We start from the raw sequence: 26770 nt of genomic DNA, 5'->3' as shown, positions 1-26770 counted from the left end.
AACATCAAGACAAAATCACTTCATTTCTAAATTGCATATATCACGTGATTTATTCATTGTATGTATTTAAAGGATATCCATGCTGTCCAACAAATAAAATAATCACTACTGCACATACACAAATGTTGAAAATCACATGATGATAAACAAAATTCATTCATGACTGAATACAAATGACACCATTGTTTCCCTTGATGTGCGGGAACAGACTAATCTTATCGCTGCTACAACTAGCAAGTTCAATGAAACTGGAAGTTGAGTAGACATTCGGGGGAAGAAAGGAATGCAGCTTCACAGGGAGCGAAGTTTTCGAACTGAGATTATGTGCATGGGAAATCCCAATTTGCAGCGTCTTCCTGATGTGATCGAAGATAAAATGTTCTTCAGTTGCAAGTGGTAGGAAACTTTAGGCAAATGTTTCGTTACAAATTGACAGTTTGCGTGCACAACCTCGATTGCGGATTTTTGGGTGTTTTCTACTTAATTTGATGATATTTCACGGTTATTTCATGGAAAAGCACACATTTCGCATTACTTTGCGAAAAAAAACTCATGCATATTTCATCATTGGGGGTGTAGTTACGTGCAGAATGTTCAAAATTGCATCTTTTTTTCACATTTCGAGATTTCGCGCATCACGAAAATTCAATGTCCCTAGTTATATGGTAGTTTAAACCATGTTTAAGTGTATTTTACTGTACAAAAAACAAACTACATCTGGCCTACTTAGTACTTACCGACGTGATGTTTTTCTTGTTGTCAGGTGTCCAAATACTTTGGACTGATTCACCTTTATCTATGCACTATAGAGCCTGCTTTCATAGTCACAAATGTACGTTTCCGTTTAACACTAATTTTCCAATAGTACATGTATACACAAAACAATGCAGCGCACAGAACGGTACAGACGAAAAAACAAACAAAAGAGGCAGTAAGTTAGGACAATAGCAAGAGCTGTAGATGACTGATCTGTACAGCAGTGCTAGACAAACAAGTGGTGACTTGTCGACGGCAAGGCAGCGGGGGCAGGCCGAACCAACCGAAGCCGAACTAGAGGGTGCCTACTGTACATATTTTACTCTTTTCTGACCAGTTATTTTATCAAAATATATTTTTTGTAGAATTCAAGCAAATACTTAAATGGAGCAAAAAGTACTAAAATTCCAGGGTGGGGCCTGTAAAGTAGTTTGCTAGTCTGTTCAATCCCTATCATCAGCAAAAAAGAAATTGTTATCCTGAGGATGAGAGAAAAGGTGCTCTCTCTCAAAACGTAGTGTTAGAAAATTGGTAGAAGCACTAGACAATGGATAATGTCCAATTAACATTGCATGCAAAGAAAGAACCACTGTCACTAATGTTAATCTGTTCTCCACATTACTTATTTTCTTCTGCTCAATATTCTCACTCTAATTAACATGACTCTCATGGGAGTTTTGTCATTTCAGGCACATGATGAACACAGAGCTCTTCAATTTCCCAGCAGAAGAACACATTGCTGGAACACTGTAGTAGTAATGCTGTCAGACTGCTAAATATAAGCCTTTCCATTCTGTTGTATATTGGAAAAACACACAGGTCATGCACAGATTTATTTAGTGTTTAAATATTCAAATACTCATATTTGGAAACATAAAATCAGCTTTATTTTTGTCACAGAATGCAGTTACATCAACACAGAAAAACAGACTTCCGCTCATGAAGAAACAATGCATTAAAATCAACAGCAAGAAATAATATATAAATATATACATTAAGAAAGAATTATGTGTAAAAATTAAATTTTGAAATCTCACAACCTTTTGCAATTAATAATTAAATAAGTTATCCCAGTCAATAAGACTGACAATAAATACATATGATTATATGGTATCAGAACAACTGACAATTACAACCATAAGCCATAACTTTTCCGTTAAACGTCAATTTACATTCAACAGAGCATTTATAAATGTTTGTGGTAAATGTATAAGGAAATATACTGATAGCCACAAAATAATATTTTTTGGCAATATGCATTCAAGGCAAAGATTTTGTTCCCCTCTCACACACACAACACCAGAAGTGTGTCTAGGATTTCTGTAAAGAACAGAGGGAATGTGAATATGAGTATCCAGTGTTTTTAATTTTAGTCTTATTATCCTGGAAATGCAAAATTCAAAGATTATTTTTATTATTCACCAGTTTGCGTAAAAAAATTGTTTTGCGATAGCATGTAAAATATTCTTGAATATTTTAAAGCAAAAATTATGGTAAATTGATGCATACAATTTGAGTGGAATATTAATCAATATTTTGAACAACTGTCCCGCACCTTGATCACCCGGTCTTAAGGTGTCAGGCTTTGGGCTCGGACTACGGGACACATGCAGGTTCGAGTCTCCTGGGGAAGGAAGCATAACAACTTTTTCCTTGGGATTTCGGCCAGTGTATGGGACCGGTGACCACCCACCATTGTAAGGAAATTGGGAAGCTACGAATAAAATGCTTAAGATACAAGAAACTGAATGATTTATTATATTAAATTAATAAAGTTGGTTTGTAGCTGCAAAACAATAAATTAATGGTTGAATTCACATCAGTTTTCCTTCCAGTGATTTCTAAAAAAGGTGAGAATAACTGTGATCACGGACTTTACTTCCATGGCCATTTGTAAATTTTTCATACCTTTGGGTTTCATGAATTAAATATAGTGTTACATTCTATAAGCACTGTTTTCTTTTCATGTTAGAGAACTCTGATGCATTCAGGTATGCAGTACTATTATATATTTCATTATATATTTTACATATACATAACTAATACAGGGTGACAATTAATGAACTATATGAAATAAAACAGAAATTAGTGACAAACCACATAGTACACAAACTGTATTGCACATGTAAACGGCACTACAGACATTCGGATTTAGGTTATGACATGTTCGATATGTCTGCCATCTCTGGCGATGACGTGGCGTAGACGAACAGCAAAATTCTGCATGACCCGCTGAAGTGTCTTAACATCGATGCTGTCAATGACCTCCTGACTGTCATCACAAACAGTACCTGTTCTCTCAAACTTGCGAATCAAGTTGCATGCACTTACAAATTCCCATCATGCCCTGTGGCCAGCCACACAGTTTGGACGTAATCACGCGAACCGTTCAGAAATTATGACGGTTTTATTTCATATAGTTCATGAATTGTCACCCTGTAAATAGAGGCACAAAAACGGGGTCCATTTCAGGTTCAAAAGCAGTAAATAAAATAAATTTTGGTGTTATAGCCCGTTAAAAATCGGATTAAAAGCAATATCCAAAATTACATTTTGGTTTTAAAATTGTGAACATAATCCTAAATTTAATTTAAAAACCACCACACTTGTTACACAAAATAAATATATCCTTTCTAATAGCACATTTATGTAGTTACCAGAGCATTAAGTTTATTCCTGTATAAAGGGATCCACTTTTGCTTTTGAAATATTTACAGCAGAATTAATCAATTTCCCATTAATTGCATAATGCACAGGAAATTTCGAACTTCAGTAAAATAGTGTTTAAGAGTCTATTTCACATCATTTCGTGACAAAATGCACCTTACACCTTTCAGAAACATGAAAAATTAACATTACAATGTGTTATTTCACATTTCGTGTTTTCGTCAAAAATGAAATATGCATGCCTCTACTAATAAAAAAATAATAACAACCTGTGGCTCGACAGCCCTTGTAGGGCCTAGGCCGATCTCCCGATTGCCTGTCTCCCTCCCACATTCCTACCTAGAGGTGTGGAGATCTTCAACTGCTAATGGGGTGACTTGGGGTCAGCACATCGAACCCACAGCCGTTATAGATTCCCCAGACCGGATTACACTACTCACTCGTAGCTCCCAAAATTTCTACACGTTGGTGGGTTGTTACCGGTCCTATACACAGGATGAAAACCCAGAGACTGAACCCAGAGAGACTCGAACCCATGCCGTCCCACAGTAGGAGTCCAATGCACAGCTCCTTAGACTGCATGGCCACAGAGGAGGACTCTATAAATAAATATAAAATTTCTCTTCATGTAATAACAACAACCTTAACAATTATCATTTGATGTTACTGGGATTTAAAATAGGAGCTCACATTACAGTTAAGCTGATGGTAGACATACACAATAGTATTAAATACCCTACAAAACTCCTTTCTTCTACTTTACTTCATTGTTGTACAATACATATGCATGCAGACAAACACACACCTAAGAAAATCTCAGGTACACATTTTTACAAATTCAGAAACAAATCAACAATTATATTTTACCATAATTTTCTTCACAATCTCTCTCTCTCAAACATACATACACTCACCGAGATTGTTGCAAATGTCTTCAGTATATATTGTATATACACACATGTACATAGTAATTATTTTTCCTAATAATATCACAACCATATTTTCAACAGGGTAACCTAAGCTATGTATAAATTTCGTTGTAACATCAAATTTCTGGTCTTTACCTTCAGACAAAATCTTATTTTATATTATATATAATGACGTTACACCATATATTGTTATCATGTTCAATAAATCAAAAATATGACACCCCTAGGTGCTGGTAAAGATATTTGAGGTAAAATATATAACAACATCCGTGTTTTTTCTTGGTAAACAAGATAGTTTCTTCCAATACAACGACTCAAACTGGTTAAAACATCACTGGAAACTTGGTATTAGTGTTGTGAGATAAAAGTACAGGGATGTGAGTGAAAAACACATGTTGTTCTTTAAAATTTTCAGCAAAAAATTAAAACACATATATTACACTTCTACATCAACATGTTTGTTTATGCTTTATTACAACTTTGAAATGTTATCTTTACAATATTACTGACAATTTAATGAAACTTCTCACAAAAACAATCTTAAAATAAGATTTAAGACCGTGCCCAATCCCCCAGTTTTTCACCCAATCATATATAACAAAATATTTCCAAATTCTAAGTTTTCATCTGTAAACATATTTGTTGCAGCATTTCTATTTGCTAATGTAAATATAAACAACTAGGGGTTTACAGGATGGGATTTTTTTTAAATTCTGAAGTTTGGCTGACAATGAATTATGACTAGATAAAACAATTGAAAGAACAAACACATTGATTCACCAAAGCTTAGTGGCAGAATTGGAATGTGTAAAGACTCAAGAGTTCAAACATATACATATTATCATTTCAACTGAATAGTCTCCTTTGTTTTGTATTTAGATTGTTTTCAAGGAGCTTTTATACCTCCGTAAGTTAATCACGACACTCAAAATTGGTATTTTTACGGAATGTATGAAGGGACAGACACAAGGAAAATCAGAACTACTACTTTTTCATTAGAATTCGCTTCCCCATGGTCTCCATATCAAAATTCACCACAATCCGTTTCTTCGACCAGGCTCCAGAGGGCTCCGAGTACGTCAAGTTTAATTGTGACCACCCTGTATACATAAATGCAAGGAAAAAGAGGGTTTGCAGCAGGGTGCAAAATCCTGGGGGGACAATCTTGACCTCAAAAATCCCCACCAAAAATTTTCCAGGGGGAGAGTTTTTGTTATGGTTGGTATTGCTGATACACCCATTTTCATCTTCTTCCTCTTCTTCTAAGAGAATCAAACCCAACTTGCCTAACCCAACCACCACAGATTATTTACTAACCCAAAAAGCTACCAACAAATGCAAATGCTTGAAAAGGTTGTAGCAGCAATCACTACCTTTTGTTATAACAACAAAATATAAGGAATTAGTTTTGACTTCTCATGTACTTTACTAAGGATAATAACGAAAACATATTGTGGTTGTGAGTGCAGAATGCCTTCTCTCTCTCTCTTTCAAGAGAAAACTAGCAAATGTACTTTACACCAATAACAATATGTGCACAAGAAAAGTAAAAAATGGAAGTCAAACATAATTATAAATTCTAATAGTTTTATGTTAATAGAGAGCAAAAACTAAAGAAAAGCTTGTACATAATAAAACTATTTCATAATTTATTCACGTCTTTAGCGAGTTAGTAAAGGAATTAGTTTGCTACTTTACAAATATCGATATATACCTAGGTATATAAAAATAACAAATTAATTCCTTTGTGTATATACGAGGCGTATTCGGAAAGTAAGTACCGAAAGGGTGTAAGAAATATAGTAAAATAGTTTTGTACCTCTTTTTATTTGAATTGCATTCTACAGACCTTAAACTACTTTTCTACGTAGTTTCCACCATTTTTCAAGCATTTGTCATAGCTTGGCACTGGTTTTTGTATCCCATCGTCATAGAATGTTCCCGCCTCTGATGAAAGCCATCCATGCACTCCTGCTTCCACGTCATCATCCTCGTCGAAACGCTGACCACAATTTTTGATTCCAGGCGATCTGTCACAATTTCGTAGAGGACTGTTTTCTTGAAATTTGTGGAAATTCCATGGAAAGCGACGATATTGTGAAGCGTCTGTTTTCACGAATTTCCACGTCGACCGCACGCACCAAATCCTCGGTCACAACAGATGGCCGACCGCTCCTTGGCTCATCGTAAACTGTCTCACGAGCTTCTTTAAACATAAAAAAAAAGACCTCTCGCAGTTGACGGTGGATGTCTACCGGTTTCACGTTTCTTGCATTGAGAAAACGAAACACAGACCGGACTTCACAGTCGGCGGGTCGATTGATTTTTTTGAACATTCCAAACCTTCATAAACCTACGAAGAAAAAAAGCATGACCTGTTCCCACGACTGCCTGTGGCTTACTAACAGATGAAGGACGTCAGGGAGAACTCACACGGTCCCGACTGCAGCGCTACAGCCGCAATATTTGCCAACGGTACTTACTTTATGAATATGCCTTGTGTAATAATGTTTTTTTTTTAATATTTAGTAATGCATTGACTTTTATATTTAATAATATTATAAATATAAATAAAATATAGGCATATATTTATTTATTGGTATGTAGATTAAGATCTTCCTCCCCCTTCACCAGTCTTCAATGATTTCGCACCCTGGTTTGTAGAGAAATTTCTACTTCGTTCAATATAATTTCCTTGCACCAGCCTGACACTTGGATGCCCCTGTACTGCACCTAGCAGTGAAGTAGACAGGGCTGTTGTTATTATTCACCTGCTTCTTCTTCCTTTTTACTTTTACTCTTTACTAGGGTGGCCAAATCTGGATATCGGATAATTTGCTATCCCAATTTCAAATATCCATGTATCGGATATTCTGATATCTGGATTGTTCAGTAGAGGCACATATTTTTGGTAAATAAAAAAGCAAAATCTCGGTACAAAAACAGAGTCAATTTCGGGTTCAAAAGCGGTAAATAAAATGAAATTTCGCTGTTATAGTGGTGAAAAAGCGGCATAGAAAATGACATTTTCGTTTTAAAAATGTAAATATAATCCGAAATTTGATTTAAAAACTGCACTTACCACACAAAATAAACATATCCCTTCTAATAGCACATTAAATCATTACCAGAATATTAAGTTTATTCCTGTATAAAGGGGTCCATTTTTGCTTCTCAAATATTTACAGCAGAATTAATCAATTTTCCGTGAATTGTATAACTCACAGGATAATTCTGACTTCAGAAAGTGTTGTGTCAGTATATAAACGGTAAATTTCGTGTTTTAGAGTATATTTCGCATTTTGCAGTTCATTTCGCATTATTTCGTGACAAAACAGGGTAGAAAAATGCACCTCACACATTTCAGATACATGAAAAATTAACATTACAATGTGTTATTTCACATTTTGCATTTTTGTCAAAAACGAAATATGCATGCCTCTATTGTTCAGACATCTGAATTGTCCAAATTATCAGAATATTTGGATTATCCAAAATGTCCAGATATCAGACAGTTTTATCGTTTATCCGTTTAATGGCTACCAACATATGATTTTATTCATCATGTGTGTATTTTACTGTATGGATTCTCTACAAATACTTCATCAAATCTGTTCTATCCAGATATTCGGATTATATGGATATCCAAATTCTCTGGATATTCAGATTATCCATTGCATCAAAAACAGATTTTGGATAATTTGTAATTCATATATCCGTTATCCACATTTTGTGACCATCCCTACTCTTTACATCACTTGGTAGAGAGGACAACTAAACATTAACAGAACAGCACAACAAATACGCTCACTCAAGAAGTCACATGCTTCCTTGTATGTGTTACATTTCATGTAATGTAATTTACATTTTTTCAGTGCTTGACACTATCAAACCTGTTTGGTGATATATTCCAAAAATGCAGTAACCACTCCATTCAGAAATTCCTTATCTAGGCTCCATTAAACTTATTCTTCTTGCACTCGGAGTTTGGCCAATGGAATTATACGACCAGAGGAAGTATAGCTGTAAGAGAATATTAGAGAATCATCATTATTATAATTGGCAACTATAAAATAAGCATGCAGAATCACGTATGCATACAAATAAATACAGGAAGAGCAGGTTGTAGCACAAGTGTTGCTTCTTTGTTTTCTATCTACTAGTTCTTGTGGCATGCGTGGTGTGCATTTGCTCATTTGACACAATGAGATACAGGTTGTTCCCAGCAGATACTCCCCCAAGATTACATTCCAGGTTATCTGGATGAGCATGTGAATGATTCTGGATCGAACATGAATAAGAGGATATTTATGTTGCTTTGTTGGCATTAATATGCCGTTCACTGAAAGACAGAATGAACAAGAACAAAAAAAAATGGATAGCAACACTGACACTTGAAGAAAATTAGACACAGTGTAAATTATATTGTATTCCTACACAAAATATAAGGTTTGTACAGTACATACTAACAGAGTAATTAATTTTTCAGAAAAGGGTAAAACACTTATGAGATACTTATGTGCCACTCAGTAAAGGTGTATGAGAAAATATTAGAGAAAAGAATAAGGGAAGTAACAGAGCTGAACATGAGAGAGGAACAGTATGGATTTAGAAGAAGCAGATCAACAGTAGACCTGGTATTCACCATTAGGCAAAAGCAGGAAAGGCACTACGAGTATGGAAATGATTTAATTATGGCATTCCTAGGTATAGAAAAGGCATACGATAGCATGGACAGAACAAAGATTTGGAAGGCTCGAAGAGAGAAAGGAGTCTAGGAAGAGATAGTGTGTAGAGTGCAGATCACATACAAGGCCAACCAGAGCTGTGCGAAGACACCAGTTGGAAGTAAGGAGTGGTTCAGTATAAGTTATGGACCAAAACAGGGAAGTGCTCTTTCCTCACTGCTCTTCATAATTACAATGGATGCAATTAACAAAGAGGTGGGGAAGAAGATAGGAGAGGAAGAGATGAAGGCCCTGTTGTTTGCTGACGACTTAGTAATATGGAGAAACAGGGAAGAATAAGTACAGAGACAGCTTGATAGTTGGAATGAGGAAATCAGAAAAGCAGGAATGGAATTCAGTGTAGAAAAGAGCGAGGTGCTAATAACAACAAGAAACAGAGCTAGAAAAGAACCAAGAATAAAGATGGACACTGAAGAGTTGAGGGTAGTGGAGAGCTTCAAATATCTAGGAAGCATAATTGAGAGAAGTGGAAGAATAGGTGAGGAGATAAACAGAAGAGGACAAATGGGTGGTGGATTATATCAAAGCATTTGAAGATTAATATGGAACAGGGATGTACCTATGAAATGCAAGTAATATACAACACATACTATGTGCCGATAATTATGTACGGAGCAAAGACTTGGACAATGACAGAGAGAGGCAAAAGAAAGATGCAGGCAGTGGAGATGAAATTGTTAAGGAGTGTATTGGGAAAGTAGAAGGGATAGAATAAGGAATAAGGAGATCCGACAGACAGTGGGTGTGGTGAAGCTTCAGGACAGGATAGATCAGGCACAGATGAGATGGTTCGGACACATGAAGAGGATGGATGCAGAAAGACCTGCCAGTAAGAGCTTACAATGCACAAGGAGTGGGAGTAAGGCCAAAAGGAAGACCAAGATGTTGGTGGAAAGAGCAGATAGTGGAGAATGTTAGGAGAAGAGGACAAGATTGGAATACCGTGGAAAGAGAGGAGTGGTGGAAGATCAGGAAAAAATGGAGAGGCTTGACTTCTATGCCGACCCAGCCAGAGGCAGGAAACTGCGAAGGATTAAGCTTTTGCAGACGGAACCTCGGGTACACTTTTCAAACTGTAAGTAAGTTAAAAATAAAAAAAACCTTCACAGTTATGAAATACACTGAATTATACCTGCGCATGTATGCTGAATGTTCTTTATTTGTCCTTCTTCTAAGATCAGCTGCAATTTTCTGCCGCACTTTCAATGACACAATAAAGCCTAAATATGTAACAACCACAGCATGTTCAATTTATGTCATGTGGTCACTTTCAAGCTCACTTTTGTCTCTAACACATACCTACATGTCCTCCCCTTCCTCACTAACAGACTTCCGTATAACATCTGAATGTGCTGCGTGCTTTGTCTTTCTCTCTTTGATATTTTTCTTGCTACATATTTAGTCCCCAAGCATGTTAAGTTTATAATATTACGTGGCTTCGAAGTGCAACAGAAGAATGCAGCTGAGCTTTGGGGGAGGGGGGAACTTTCATCTACACAAAAGCATCCATGTGCAGTGTAGTTCAGTGTTGCAATCTCGGAATGAATATTGATGAACATGACAAGCTTTAAGGGAATGCAGAGTGAAAGGGATGTAGTTTTATATGATAATTTTTTCCCCAATCCTACCCATCCAACCTTTCCGTGTGTGATATAACGACGTGGCATGGCAGTATTGCATGCTTAAGTGCGCCTGAAGAAGGGGGCAGTCGCTTCCCCAAAACCCAGCTAACTCAAGGAGTAGACTCACAAATACGTAAGTAAAGTAGTTTTTATATGATATTTTTATTGGGTTCTTAATAGAAATATTTTTTAATATCAATATTGTGAGTAATACGCACCAAATCCAATATGAAGAATATTGATGGGGGCACATGTATCCCACGGGTTAAGCGCAAGAGCACACTAAATTGAAACAATGACTGACATGCAACATTCTTCATTTCTACTACAAAATATATTAAGGGTAAAAACTTACAAAAGCAAATACAGTCAGAATGAGTTCTCCTCCAAATAGACAATACTCTCTTCTAAATGTAATTGCAACAAAAACAGGTCCAAATATTAAACCGAGGGATGCAAAGAGTTGCTGTCTGGAAGCTCTCTTATCTATTGGGAAAACAGACACAAGAACATGTAAATTTAAATTCTCATACATTCAATTCAAATTTAAAATAAATGAAATGTTTTTACATAAAAAAACAAAAGCAATGTGAAGACTAAGGGCACACCAAAGTAGCAGGTGACATATGTTGCTTGAGGAATTCACAAATCAAATACTGGCTTGTGCAGCCTGTCATGCCACGTGAAAAGTTGCGGTGATTGCTTCAATCCAAAGTGGCATGTGTTGCTTGTAGTTTCCATCTGAAATCTCCCTAAGTGTAAGATTACCGAAGATCAAAAAATGAACTTAATATTTGTCTTTCTCCAACTGAAATACAGTGGAACCCCAATTTTATGTTCCCAACATTATACAGTACATTCAATCCTAACGGCATGCTTCTGCGCACCTGCATTCTGCATTCGGACAGAGTTGTCTCCTGAATGGAAAAGTTCAGATGAACAACTCCACTGCCACGATTTGTGTATGAATAGATGAACATTCTATGGCAGACTGATAATGAGACTTGCAGCTGTCTAAGCATGGGAGATTTCTGCACATGTGCACCTGCATTCTGACAGGGTTGCCAACTGATATTGGTAGATACAATATATGTCGCCCTCTATTAGTATCATCAGGGCCTGGTAAGCATATTAGCATCAGTATAATAATAATAGTTAATTATTAACCAGCATTTTACTAAATAGCTAATTAATTTAATTATCAATGACATTCCATGGTCTATTAGTACATTCCATACCTTTAAAATTTAAACTGTGCAATTCCCAACATAATGCTAATGCCAATTCAGCAACCGCAGAGCAAGTCACAACAATAAGGAACACCCCAACTCCAAAGTATGGAAGAAAGGATGCATCACCTGTAAAATACATATATTATAGAAATATCTTAATGTAAATTCACAGTGAAACCAAAATATTCACACCTTCATGTGAGCTACAACATTTAATATATAGCAAACGGAGCCTTGCATGCATGTCTAGCCTCTTTGGCTGGGAACTTTTCAAGCATGCGCTCTTCAAAATTGCCATGATGTACGAGGGTCATCCAGAAAAAAAGGAACGTTTTGGTGTAAAACATAAACAACAAATGATAGGTGGAAAACATTTATGGTACAGAAACTACATACCTTACTCTACTTTTCCACATTTTCGCCATACCCATTCAAGCACTTATCATAGCGTGATATCAGTTTGTTGATACAATGATGGTTTCCGCCAATGTATTAGAGTTCATCAGCTGTGGCAAAGTGTTTTCCAGAAAGAAGGAACATTCGACTGTAGCACACAGCACACTCCACCTAAAGAGACCTTAAAAACAAAGATCGATGAAGCAATTTTGGCTGGCCCACGTTTCACATTAGACATTCTGCATGAATCCTTTCCTGCAATTTCACAATCTCCTCTTCACGAAATTGTTACAGTACACCTTCGGTACAAGAAAATCTGTGCCAGATGGATCCCTCGACTGCTGACCTAGGAGCACACTGTCTCTACATGGTGGAATACATTGGCGGAAACCAAGTGCAACAATGGTACAGTATTAGCAAACTGTATCACACTATGATAAGTGCTTGAACGGGTATTGCGAATATGTGGAAAAGTAGAGTAATGTAGTTTCTGTACCATAATATTTTTTGCATACATCATTTGTTGTTTGTGTTTTACACCAAAATGTTCCTTTTTTCTGGATGACCTTCGTACAAGAAAAAACAGAGCTTGGGAAGTAATTGTCACAGAAAGATGAAATCAGTTTTGTTTTCTTTCGTAAAGACAGAGCTTTTAGCAGAGGTGAAATTTACACATTGTACCTCCCAATAATGAAAGTTAATGGAAGAAGAAATAGAAGAAAATAGTTCTATAAGATCTACCCCATAATATTCAGAGCAAAACAAAGGACTTTTGCAAACTCTGTTTATTAATAATAGTAACAATGAATATATTGTTTTGTAATTCAAGTATATCATATCTCTATATATGTGCAAATGTTTATAAAATAGACAGAACTGAAATGTAGTGTGTAGTTTTCTAGAAATTATGATTTAATTGCTGACACGTGGTGCTCAGAAACCTGTCTCTCAGCCGTGCTCCACGGGTTCATGGAAAAACCTTTTATCATCCAGCCACTAAAGGAAATAATAATAATTATCGTCACTTTGCTTAAACTTGCAGAACGATTACCAATGCAAATAATATTGCTGTAATTAATGTTAATGAGCCGATACCGATACTCTCACCGATTCCCACCAATACCAATAACAATGCTTGAAAATTGTAATAATTAAAAGTTTTTCAAAATATTGATTGATATCAGTGTGCAAGTATTCCACTTTAATTATATGCATAAATTTACCAAGATTTTTGCATTAAAAATTCAAGAATTTTATTGCTTGTTGTGCTAATACAAAAATCAGTTTTTTGAGACAAAACTGGTGCAAAATAGAAAGCAACTTCAAATTTTGGATAATTTCCAGAATAATTAGACCCCGTGAAAATACCATGTGCCATTTTTGCAGACCCCACAGACAAGGATGTATTTTAGGGGGGGTGTCTGAACCACCCCTGAAAGACTTACTCAAGTACTAAAATTAAATAATAAAATAACTAAAATGAAATAATGAAAATATACTTGTTGTTTAACTGAGGGTTATTTATTGAGATTGTCCCAATTCTCAAACTGTGCTGTTCAATGTTAATATTATTTATGTTATTAATGCTGCTTTAACTTATGCATGTTTGTTTTTATATATATTGTTATATTGCTCTTATCGCGCTGTATAAAATACTTTGTATATAGAAAGGAAAAAGAAGAAAACAAATTGTTGTAACTACAGTAACGGTAAGTACAAAAATGGTGATGGAAGTGGTGATCTTTTCTACGCCTGTACTGTACTTCTTTTAATTATCACGATTAACGTTAATTACAGCAATATTATTTGGATTGGTAATTGTTCTGCAAGTTTAAGCACAGCGGCGGTTATCAATATTTCCACTATAACCATATGCAAGGTGTACGAGTGAAAAGAAAGAAATGTTTAGTTCGTTTGCCACCAGATGGCTTTAATTTGAAAAAAAAGGGGTGTGGCTGCAATTCCGGAGGTCGGAGGAAAGTAAGCCACTGATTAGCAGAAGTTAAAGGACGTTAAGTTGAGTTCTCTTTGAGTGTTGAAAGGGGTCATCTCGGAATGGAACAAAGTACAGGGAGTAGTTGTTTTGTAGTGGTTTAGTATTTTAAGTTTTTATGTAGAGTATTTAGTTGGGATTTTTAGTTAAGGTACTGCACACTTTGTTCTATTCAGAGATAGGTGTTTTGGGGGGAAATTAATATTAAAATGACATTACTATAAGCTCTTTTGGGTTAAATAACTTGTAAGTCTAAAATTAGGTAAAGATTTAATTGTTTCTTTATTATTTATTGTATTTATATTGGGGGTTTGTACTCTTATAATCATTATTTATGTAGTCTCAAGCCCTTCAGGCATTATGTTGTCAAATAAACCTCTATACTATCAAGCCTTTTATGTATAATTTCTAAACCTACAATTTTACGGCTTAAGCCTTCCACTGCCATATCTTTATATTTATGCTAGGTTAATGTACCGACTTCAGTTGCAAGCCTTGTGTCCTAATGAAGGGCAATATTTCTTAGTGAATACTTGTAAAGGAAGAGCAATAAGAAGCTGGTCATACCACCAAACTTATTGGAAGGCACTTGGGATTATGGGACCAAAGAAGATTCATTACTACTTAAAATAATATTCATAAAATATTACCAGGAACTTTCCTTTTTGTCAACTGGATCTCGCATCCTTTTCTTCACATTCAATTCTTCATCCACTTGACATTAATTTCCTCGAAGTAAGTCTTGAACCTTTCCTGGCAATGAATGATGAAAAGATTCTCTCGGGCAATTGACCAATTAACTTCCTTGTTGGTCTTTGTTTTTTAAAAAAATTGCCGATCTTAATAAATACAGAAGGTTGTTCGCTTTATATCCGACCATTTTTGATGGGTACTCACCTTAAGAGATATTGCAGTTTCCATTACAGCAAGCTCCTGCGCAGGACAGTCATGGGAATTCTATCCCACTCCTCCCTGCAAGCTTTCCATAGACCATCCAGGGTGCGCGGGCAGCGATGTTGAAGACGTCGTTTCAACAGTCCAAATGCGCAAAAATCCATTGGACTGGCATCTGGGCTTTTCACAGGAATGTCTTCAAACGGAATGACATGAATTCCTAATTCCTCTGCCATTTCCTGATAAAAACGTAGTGATGTTCTGGCGGTATGACTCGAAGCCTTGTCTATATGGATCATCACCTGGTTCGCGTCCATTCCATACAATTGTGGGATGTCTCTCCGATAGATAGGCGTCAGAATGGAGTCTTGGAAGTATCTGGCATTCACCTTCACGTTTTTGTACACCTTGCGTATCATCAACTTACCCTCATATCCGAATCCCGTCACAACCATAAAGCCACAAGGGAAACTTTCCCTGCACTGACGAACAAAGTTGCTGCGCCCCTTGCCATCAATGTCACGGTATGTGATCACCCGAATGTGACCACCAGCAGTGAGATGGACATATGATTCATCCATTGTGACAACTTTCTTCCATTTGGAACCCGCCAGGTACTTCTCATACAGTTTCCTGCAGTTCGTCTTACGTTCGGCAATGTGACGCAGTAAAAGGTGGTGTACATGGGCCTTCCGCACACACTTCAACCTGAGGCGCTTGCGAATTGTTTTGTTCGCAGTTGACGGTGTGAGGTGAAATCTGTGGGCCATGTCACGTTGAGTCGGGGATTTTCTTGGCATGCCAATCGACGGATCCCCCTTCGCACAACGGGTGACACTTTGCTCGCAGCCCTTCTCCTGGTGGTTTTCGTGGGTGAATGCTTCGCAAGGAGAGCCTGTTGTGTGTAACGGGCCACAATAGCTTTCGCAGTAGTCACCCCGAGTGTTAACCCATTCTCCCGACACTGTTTCACAATGCGTACATATGAAAACTTAGCATGGAAAAGGGCCATTACGTAACCCTCCCAATACCGGTTGATTTTCGGCGCCATTTGATAACATTCACTACCAACACTCGCGCACCTACAAGGTCAGACACAACAGTGCTCCCACCAGCAGACCTATAGTTCCAGCATGATACGCCAGGTGGCAGCACCGAATTGAAAATGGTCGGATATAAAGCGAACAACCTCTGTATGTGCTGTTATATGACTATCCTCATACCGTATTTTTAACTATTAATATAATAAAATATAATCTTAATTAATATAATATTATTATTATTATTTTCAGATACTTGGTTCGGACCCCCTTCGAAATATATTTCTAGATACGTGCCTGCCCACGGACATCAAAGTATTGGTAAAATCCAATTGATACTTTCCGATACCGATACCAACTTATCGGCATTAGTACTGGCTCAGCTCTAGTTTATGTCCCATTTTTTAATTTCATGTTGTTGAAATTTTTATATCCATACATTACTACAAAGTCACATGAATTATGATGTTCAGCAACCAGAGAAAAAATAAAGAGACACTTGTACAAATGCTGTTAATAAAACAAAAACTTACCAGGAGTAAATGATGGAAAATATACAATGCACCAAATAAGTGAAGCAGCCATAAGGAAGGTGCCGATACTAATCAGCTTCTTCTGATAGACACCTCTTGTGCTAAGCTGGCACAAAAGACACACCAGAAAGGAAAGAACTTCCACAATAATGAAGAGAACCGTATTTTCAAAGTCTCCGTATCCAAAATAACTTCCCATCATTGGTGTGAGTGCAGTCTGAAATGAATATACAAGCATTAATCTTGGCCAAAGTGCTAACACGGGAATTGAAAAGGTACATTTTTAATTTTAATAAAACAACATTCACTTTTCATATGATGGCATTTGTTCAACTGGAATTGCATTGCGTTAAAGATTGAAATACAGCAAACAAAACATGCATAAATATATGAATTGTAGCTTTCCGCGCGACGTGATCCGAACAGATGTTCTTTGGTTACCAGCCACGTTAAATCGGCGTTAGCTTCCAACGTTTCGAGCTCATAGATTGCATACCTCAAGATGAGAGCAATGTATGTGCTCGAAACGTTGGAAGCTAACGCCGATTTAACCTGGCTGGTAACCAAAAAACATCTGTTAGATGCATAAATATCTCAGTAATGTATTTGGAATATGATTATAATCCGAGTAAATGGTGTAGGAACTAGGGATGGGCACAAAATCTGGATTTCAAATTATACAATATCAGTTTGAGATGCAATTTATAATCTGGATATCTAAAAATCCATATAATTCAGATATCCAAATATCTATATAAATGGGACATCCAGATAACCTGAACAGTACAGATATCCGGATAATCCAAATATCGGTATAATTCGGATAGAACAGATTTGATGATGGATTTGTAGAAAATCCATACAGTGAAATATAAACATGATGAATACAAGAATATATGGATAGCCTGTAAAATGGACAACCTATAAAACTTTCCACATAATGCACACATTTGGAAAGTCTGGTTTTTGATTGATTGATTTAATTTATTTTACTTCGCGTTTTGTGCCTCTTGGCTAATTTGCGAAGATGGGGATGAGTGATGAAATTGATGAATGGACAAGCACAAACAACCAAGCCAGAGCAGGATTCGAAACCAGGACCCTTGGCATCGCAGCTCAATGTGAAAATCTGGATATCGGATATCAGATATAATTCGGATACCTAAATAATCATATATCTGAATATCAGATAGAAAATTATCTAATATCCAGATAAAATCTTATCTGAATTTGGCCATCCCTAGTAGGAACATGTTCACTTCCTACTATTGTGTCTTTATAAGTTTCTATTTTTGTCATGATTTGTACATAAGAATCAATTAACTTAGATCCAACAAAAATAAATCATAATTACACCAAAGGTTTAGTTGCTTCTTCTGAAGTAGAAATAGCCTCTTCACAATATAAGAACATTTTAACAGAATCTACAACTCTATTTACTACAGAAAAAATTATATTGATAATTATATTGTTAAATGAAATCGATAATATTTCTCACAGGCAGATAGTACCGAGTGGTCGACTCACTAATTCTCTAATGAAGAAAGTAGTGTCAAGCCCGAGCCCAAACATTTGTTTGCTAATCGAGTATCCTTTCATAAATTTTGTCTAATCACCATCAGTAAAAGGTGAAGTTCCCTATGCATTTTGCACCAAGCCATGAGACAGATTGGGGGGTAGGACCCCACACGTTCTATTGATCTTGGCCACTTTGGAGGCGGTGTGATCAGCACCATATTCTGGCCACCAGATACCCATTTTAGTCTAGGTGAACCCCAGAGCCACTTTATGCGGGGACAAGGCCGGAAAAATTCCAACCTAATATCACCAACCCCGGGAATCAAACGTGGGTCTATTCACTCTGGAAAATGTTGAGTTAACCAAAAAAATCTAATATTTATAATAGTTCCCTTGGTGTCTATGATTAATTTAGCATCATTTCATTACAAAAGATGAAAGGAAAATATACTTTAAGCACTTCTAAACAACATTCATAAGTAACAGTTATAAGTAGGGAGCAGATTTATTGGCACTATAAACATAAAAAAAGCACTTAATTTGCAGTAAACATTCCCTCACACTTATCAATTTGTTTTTATTTTTCTTATTTTTGCACTGCTTTTCTTTTACTTTTGGGAGCCATGGTGATCTAGTCGGTAGCATTAGCATACTTATTTCTGAAGTTCACCATGCAGGAGATGAAAAATAACACTGGTTAATTATGTAACAAAATATAGTAAAAAATGGCTTTTTAAAATATGACTTTTTCTTGACCTTTTTTTCGTTTTTGTAAAACTTTATTTATTTGACCCTTACTCAGGTAAATTTGGAAATTAGCAATTAAAAAAATAAATACCTTTTAACAAAAAACACCTACAAAAAGGCCAGTTAAGATGAAAACCGAAGCTGTATTTAAGAAGAAAAAACTTGCTCGATCTATTAATGCACCCTGGACTACATTTGGCGAACTAGCGATGCTCTGGTTTGAACTCACAACCAGTATAATCTTATGAGGGGCTCGTGTTGTCTCTATATATTTGTGATTGTCCCTGCATCCATCTTACCTTACCACCATTCATCCTGATGTTCGCGAAGTAAAATAAACTAAATCCATCAGTCATTGTGATAGCAAACATTCTTGACCACAAGTATAATTTCTTTACTTTTTATTTACTTTCATGCCTTCCTTGACAGGTAGACACTGTGTTTATAATCTTGAAATAATTACACAATTTAAAAACATTTTAGAAGAAACCCCTTATGTATTGGTATGGCGGAGTTACCATGTCGTAACTTATATAAATACTGTGCTCATATTGTTGAGGAACACCAAATTATGTATAGGGTTACCAGACGTCTTCTTTTCCCCAGACATGTCCTACATTTTAGCAGAATGTTTGGCATCTGGGATGTATTTGGAAAAAAAAAAATCCTACATTTTGAGTGTCACATAATTTTAATTAACAAAATATGTGCTTTGGTCAAAAATAGGTGTAATCAAAAGAAACATCATGCATTAAAATTCTGTGACTGCACTCTCACATCCAATAGTGAAATTAATTTTGATTGAGACACTCCAAAAAATGTGGTGCCAGAACAAAGTTATTGAACCATAAACTACCAACTTCAAGAATATCACATCAGAGAGTTCAAAGTTCCACGAGTATATTTTGACTAAATCTGAAATTTTAAGAAAAATTGGCTTCTCCGAGATAGATGACTGAAAAAATTGAAATGTATTGTTTATTACTGATTACAAGTTTGCGATTTTTTTACCTAAAAAAATCCATAAAATAATTATTTTCTAAAACTGAAAATGTGTAAATTTTTATAGTATTTACTAACATGTTCTAGTAATGTGAACGATTTGTGTCCTACATTTTGGGATAGGAAGTCCTACTTTTCCCTTACAGGGATCTGGTAACCCTAATTAAGTACAATTATTTAAACTATGCAACCTTCTCTAAAAGAACAAAAACAAAATGGAAGCAGACAAACATACCTCCAAACATGAACGAACAAATGATGCATTAAACAGAAGCAATAACAATGCAGCTGAAGTACTATTACGTGCATCTGAAATAGTTACAAAATTAAAAGTAACAGACAAAACACAACAGAAATACAATTTAGGAAATAGTAAAAACGTCATAATAGAAATAGTGAAGAAAATAAATAGTTAAAAAATTAAATAAAGGAACCAAAAATGAAACAAAAAACAACTACTTAACTAAGTACCATCACCACACTGATTAACACAAAGCACAAACCTTCACCAATTTTATTGACTCCATTAGTACCTCTATCGTAAGTTCTCTAAACACTGTGGCACAACAGTCCTTGGGGCTGTTAACCCACTGTACCCCCCTCGAGAAGTATGTTGAATTTTTTTTTTAAGTTGACAGATTTCGATGTTTCACATAATATGAAATTCGATCCAGCATGCAGAAAATACAAATAAAGGAGAGATTTGATCCCAAAGTATGGGCGCTGTAAGTAAAAACTTGCCATCTCGAAATAATTTCACCCCTTTTTATTAGTAAAAACAGTTTGTATGAACATTAAAATAGCGAAAGAACATTTTGGAAATTGCTATCCACTCCAAACCTAATGACGTAAAATTATAGCTGATGTTGTGGAATGCCGTGTTGGGTGCTATATTCACTTGCGCAAAGTCTCTGGACTGTTCTGCTTCCCAGTAAGGTAATGTGCTAAGGTAACACATACTTTCACAATAACACATCTCCACTAGCTAAACACAACGGAAAATATTCATGAACAACATAATCTTCATAAAACATTACAATAAATTTTACTTCTCAAGGGGGTAGAGAGGGTCAAAGATTAAGGGGAAAGGCCTGTCAAACAGCTTTTCATTGCATGATGCATGGTCAACACATCAAGTCCACTTGCATGCACTATGATGCCAGGGGTCCTGAGTTTGAATCCTGGCCTGGGTATTCTTTGTGATTGTCCCTTAATCAATTTCATCATACCACTCATCCTCATCTTCGCAATTAGTTGATTTGTTGTTGAGTTTTAGTTTTAAGTCTACTTTATATACAGGCAGGCTAATCGGGACTGGACCTACAGTTTAAAGTGGGATCCAAACCACTATGTGCCTCCACCGGGTATCGAACACATGACCCCTTGATTACAAGGCGATATCTTCACAATTAGCCAAAAGTGGCCGAAAAGTGACATAAAATAACCTAATTCAACCAATCAATGAAGGCCAATTGCCATTTTTTTTTTTTTTTACTTTTAAGGCCGGATCAGCTACTATGCTGCATCCTCAGTTAATGAAGGCAGTGGGTCTTCGAAATTAATCAGAAATTATCCAAATTCTCAACACGGAAACACCAAATTTCACATATGTAAGAGTAATAAATAATTTGAGAATAAAATCAATCTGTCTATGTTGAACATCCCTCGTATACAATCTATTGTTGACTTTGAGAGCAGAATTGATAATAGCATTACTATTGTAAGTAAAATTAATAAAAGTAAAGTGCTCCCCTGTGCTTTGCACCATGCCATGAAGGCATATAGGGGTGTGGGGTTAGGGCCCCACACTTTTTTGATCTCAGCCGAGCTGGGGGTGATGTGATCAGCACCATGCCCCTGGCCGCCTTTACACCCCAGAGTTTCCTCCAGGTACTCACTTTATATGATGCTGGGTGCACGCTGGAGCTGCTTCAACAGGTTGAAAAAGTCCCAGTTCTCAACTGCCAGGTATCGAACCTGGGTCTCTCGCATGGTAGTCAGACGAGAGTAATTAAGTAAAATTAATATTTTCTCATATTCTAGAATCTTTAGATTGCATTGGAAAAGATCTAATTGTGATGAAGGTAAGGACACACACACAAATACCTAAATACAAAAAAAAAATCCACACTAAGTACAGCTATAACCAGGCAACCTCAAAAAAAAACTTACAATGGAGGGAAAGTGAAATGGAATTCCTCATATTAGCAGTATGCGTAATGTGCTTGTCCATTTCATACGTGAGGGAATTGGTTCTTCTACTTGGATATTGTTGAGATATAGAAGGCGTCAGTTCAGTTAATAGTGGTTGTTTTTCGTTGCCCCTCATTTTCTGACGTGCGTTTACATATGCATCCGCGATTTCCATTACTTTATCAGAATCTAACAGCATGGTTTCCATCGTGCCACCTTCTTCTATGTAACAACTGTTGCTACTTGTCCCTTGTGCCATTTCAATACCATTATCACAGTCCTCGCTGGTAGCATCTAGTTCTACACAAGGTGGATTATCGCTGTACACGCTACCTTCACTTTCGTTCTCAGATCCATCACCCGAGCCAGCTTTAAAGAACTCGTGCTTGTAAAAATTTGGATCGAGTCCGGGACTGGACAATGTGAATGAACCGTATGACTTTGACCTCACGGCTTCGTTGTATGCGTTCACAAACTGGTCCCTTATTATACACTGCTGGAACTCTCGTCCCAAGTCACGGTACATAAAAAATATCACAACCTCAAGAAACACGAACACGATAGCCATGAACAAGCCAGGCGCATTGAGTTTGTTCACCGAGACACTGATGATCGTGAAATTAAATGTTCGAAGGAAGAAATTGAAGGTGGGTCCCACCAACAAGCCGAACCAATGGCATACTTTGAAAGTTCTCATCAGTTGTTTGCGCTCGGAATCATTTACTGCTTTGGAGATGTCACCACACATTACTGTTGAAACTCCACTGCCAAAACCTGCAAAGATAAAATAAACCATTACTATTAAGAAAAATAAACACCACTATAACTCCACGATTAGTTTTATATGTCCAACAGTGATTAACATTGATCTAACATTTACGTACAGGTAGATACAAAGTGTTCTCAAATAATAAATAAAAATATATTTGAAGAAATTTAAAAGAAAAGAATAATAACAAACAAACAAAAAATAAAGATGTACCTATTAATTTGTTCATAATTACATTCTTCTGTTAATAATGCTAGGTACTGTTCAAAAAGAAGAAATAAAATGAAATGGTATTCTGGAATTTTTCACTGTCTTGTTAATCACATGAGGTAAGATATCATTCTCTGTAAAATAAATAAAATGTAATTTTTAGTTTATAAAATATATAAATATTTTTAGATGGAAAATTAAAATTGTACTCCAGAATGTACATTAAACTCATTAGCTGTTTCATATTGAGAAATATAAAAGCTAAATTACAAAAAAACTGTTACTTAGTGAAATTTAGAAAATTTCGCACTTCCGCATTGCACATTTTAATGGTTAAATCCTATTAATTTCGAAGATCCACCATCTTCATTCACAAAAGGATACGGCGTTTGAAGCAGAGATGGTACCGCTTCACTGCATTGCTTGTTCCCGGGCGGCGGTAGCTGCGATTTCTCCCGTTTGGCGGCGCTGGCATGCACATCTTGGTTTGAGTCGTCTGCTTCATATTGTCAGGTAACATTGCCAGTTGGGGGTTGGGGGGCTGGGCCGTCCTGTTCGGCAATGTGCCGATCCTGTTCCTCGCGTGACTGGAGGGGGTTGAGTATGTGCACCACATCTTTTCTTTTTCAGGTCGGGGATCTTTCTGAGGACAGGTTGTCAAGTTGGGTATGCCTGTCCATTGTCCAGGTTCAGTGCTGGTTTCTGTTGGATGATAGCATGGGTTTCTTTGATGGTGTTTTCTATGACAGAGCTGGTTGGGTGAAGTATGGATATGGAGGAGATGGTGTGGTTAGTGGAGTGGACGTGTTGCGAGAGTCCTGATTTTGGTGTAATTTTTGGCATCTTTTACGTGTTCGTTAATCCGTTCTTGGACGGTGCGGATGGTTCTGAAAATGTAGGTGTTGTGGCATTGGCATGTGGTCTTGTTGACACCGGGGGATGCAAGTTTGGGTAGGTAGTATCTCTTGAAGTTGGGTTGTGCCCTTCCGATTTGGGATATGGGTTTGTGTGCCACTCTGATGTTGAATGGTTTGAGGGCCTTGGCAAATTTGCCAGATGTGGTGGGGTGGTATGGAAAGGCGATCCATTTGGGTTTAGGATTTTGGTTCGGGTTATCTCTGTTTCTTGGGTGTCTGAGCTGGGCTTCTGTTTTTGCGCACCACATGGATAGTTGGCACTCGGTGTAACCGTTGTTTAGGCCTATTTCAGTTACGCATGCTATTTCATCATGCAGGTCATCTTCTGTGCAGCTGTGTGTGAAGGCTCTTCTGTAAAAGCTCATCCATTGGTGGTTGGTTGATTTTTGCATGGATGTATTGGGTGCCCGAGCCTGGTTTCCTGTATACGGATGTGATAACTTGTCTTGGTGTCGTCGGATGCTGAGGTCGAGAAAGTTGAGGTGGCCATTTTGTTCCCTTTCAACAGTGAATTTTATGTTGGGGTGTATGTTGTTGAGGGCAGTTATGAGATGGGTTAGTTCCTATTCTTGTTTGTAAATGACTATGGTGTCATCGGCATATCTTTTGTATCTTATATGAGCAAACTCTGGTTGGAAGAGTATTGACATGGTTGCCAGGAGTAGGTAAGTAACACTTTTTTCACCATAATTTTCATTTTCTTTTTTTCCTGTTTCCAGTATTTCCATGTCATAGACCATCACTAAACACATCTTTTGTTGCCTTCAAACATCAACAGTGTTGCCACTGTACCTCATATTTTTTTTAAAACACCCATTTGGACCGGTACACCTTTACGAGGCATTTCAGGATTGGCTATACGCGAAAACGATCGGTTTTCTTCTCTGAACTATAGATGACGAAATAGTACACCTACCCAAGGTGGAAATTGACGTCCGAATTTCCGTACGAATGTTTGACATGCAATTTTCCATGCTTTGTGGAAAAATAAATTTACACTTTCACTTACATTTGGCAACACTGCACCCCGTTTGTTGTTTCTATGTTTAAAAATATCTACTTGGACAGGGCTAACATTTGGTGTATGACTTATGTATGTACAGGTTTCGGTTACAAAGTAACGCCACTCTTAATTCCCAGTTGCGCCGTTCGTGGGACACCCTGTATTATAATTAATGTACACTATTTGAAATATAAAGTAACATGTAGGTCTACTTTCAACAAATAACTTACCTAATCTAACTAGGAAAGAATACATTTTAATCTTCTTTGCCATCACAGGAAGAAAGAAATCATCTAACTCGGAACAGAGAAAATTTCCAGAAATGAAGGTAATGAAAAACTGAGTATCCGCATGTCAGACATATTTTTAAAGAAAAAAGTTCATCTTATACTCCGGCAAATACTGTACATTTGAGTTGACTGCACTTACCACTTATGCACCTACTAGCAACAATACACCAGGAAACTGTTCCCAACCAATAGAGTATGCTTCCTCCAATATAAAACAAGCTACATACGAGGATAAGGAACTTTACGTTACATGAGCCGTTATTAACTCTGCCCAATCCAAATGCAGACACAGCACCTGCAAGGCTGTACCCTACAAAGGAAGAAAAACAGATACGGATTACATTGAAGAAAGTACATACAAAACAACATAGATGGCATGAAAAATAGGTAGATATAATCTTCTCCTTTTCTCGGGCTGACATTACATTGCATTTTGATTATTCTATCTTTCTAGGTTAGTTATGAAGAAGAAAAATAGTTCAAAACTGTTAAAAATATGCAAGGTTTAAGAAAACCTTACGATGAGAACCACTTGCAGAGGACAAACTCAGTAACCAACTATGTTCTTCTTAAAGGTTTGCATAACCACTTTCTGTAGATGCAAAATAATCTAACACAGTTATTTTAGTGGCTTTCGTTCTATTTTATCTGCGATGTTTCGCCCTGGTTTCCCAGAACTTTTTCAAGCTACAAAACAACCTCACATGCTCCGTCATTTTACACCAAGAATGGTTTATCGCATAAGCTACTTTTCAAATCGTAATTTCTCGAGAAAATAATACTTAGTGTAACTTCTTATTGTGCCAGTTATGTACTCGAAGCTCAAAATTTACTTCCACAATGGTATGCAATGTTCTAATAGATTTTCTAATGCCCCTATAAGGCTAGAAAAGAGTGACTACCCATGTGAGGTTGTGTTGTTGTATGTATATCTTGGTGTAGCTTGAAAAAGTTCTGGGAAACCAGGACGAAATGTCGCAGATAAAATAAAATAAAAACTACTACAAATAACTGTGTTAGATTATTTTGCATCCAGTAACCACCTACATTAATAGAACAAAACCCATCAGATTACCAGATTAAGTAAGTAGTTCTTTCAAGTATATTACTAATGGATTAATTATTTTGATATTATAAATTAGTGAACAAACTTGACTGATTCTTTAGCAAAACTACCCACATTTCTTTAGTCTTTAATTATATGCATTATTAAACAAACATGTTCGTGAGATTGAATTAATAACTATAAAAAGGCCACATCAAAGAAAATAACAAAACATATTTTATGCTAGTTATGAGGTTGCACATATA

The 26770-nt window shown here is 36.5% G+C and overlaps 1 protein-coding gene across 1 annotated transcript in view; it reads right to left on the bottom strand.

Moving 5' to 3' along the window:
- Positions 1 to 3537: 3537 nt before the first annotated feature.
- Positions 3538 to 26770, bottom strand: part of LOC145996182 (uncharacterized) — a 30286-nt gene continuing 7053 nt past the window's right edge. Inside the window, exons 3-9 of the mRNA XM_083132544.1 lie at positions 25599 to 25769; positions 22250 to 23044; positions 20313 to 20386; positions 16811 to 17027; positions 11961 to 12080; positions 11078 to 11208; positions 3538 to 8375 (exon numbers count right to left, since the gene is read on the bottom strand). Coding sequence (XP_082988670.1) covers positions 8298 to 8375; positions 11078 to 11208; positions 11961 to 12080; positions 16811 to 17027; positions 20313 to 20386; positions 22250 to 23044; positions 25599 to 25769 — 1586 coding nt within the window. The 3' untranslated portion in view covers positions 3538 to 8297. The remainder of the gene's footprint in view (positions 8376 to 11077; positions 11209 to 11960; positions 12081 to 16810; positions 17028 to 20312; positions 20387 to 22249; positions 23045 to 25598; positions 25770 to 26770) is intronic.

This window comes from Lepisma saccharinum, chromosome 12 (assembly GCF_977018435.1).
Source record: "Lepisma saccharinum chromosome 12, izLepSacc3.1, whole genome shotgun sequence".
Lineage (NCBI taxonomy): Eukaryota > Metazoa > Arthropoda > Insecta > Zygentoma > Lepismatidae > Lepisma > Lepisma saccharinum.
The sequence above is the reverse complement of the archived record's forward strand: the minus strand, read 5'-3'. Positions and strand labels throughout refer to the sequence as shown.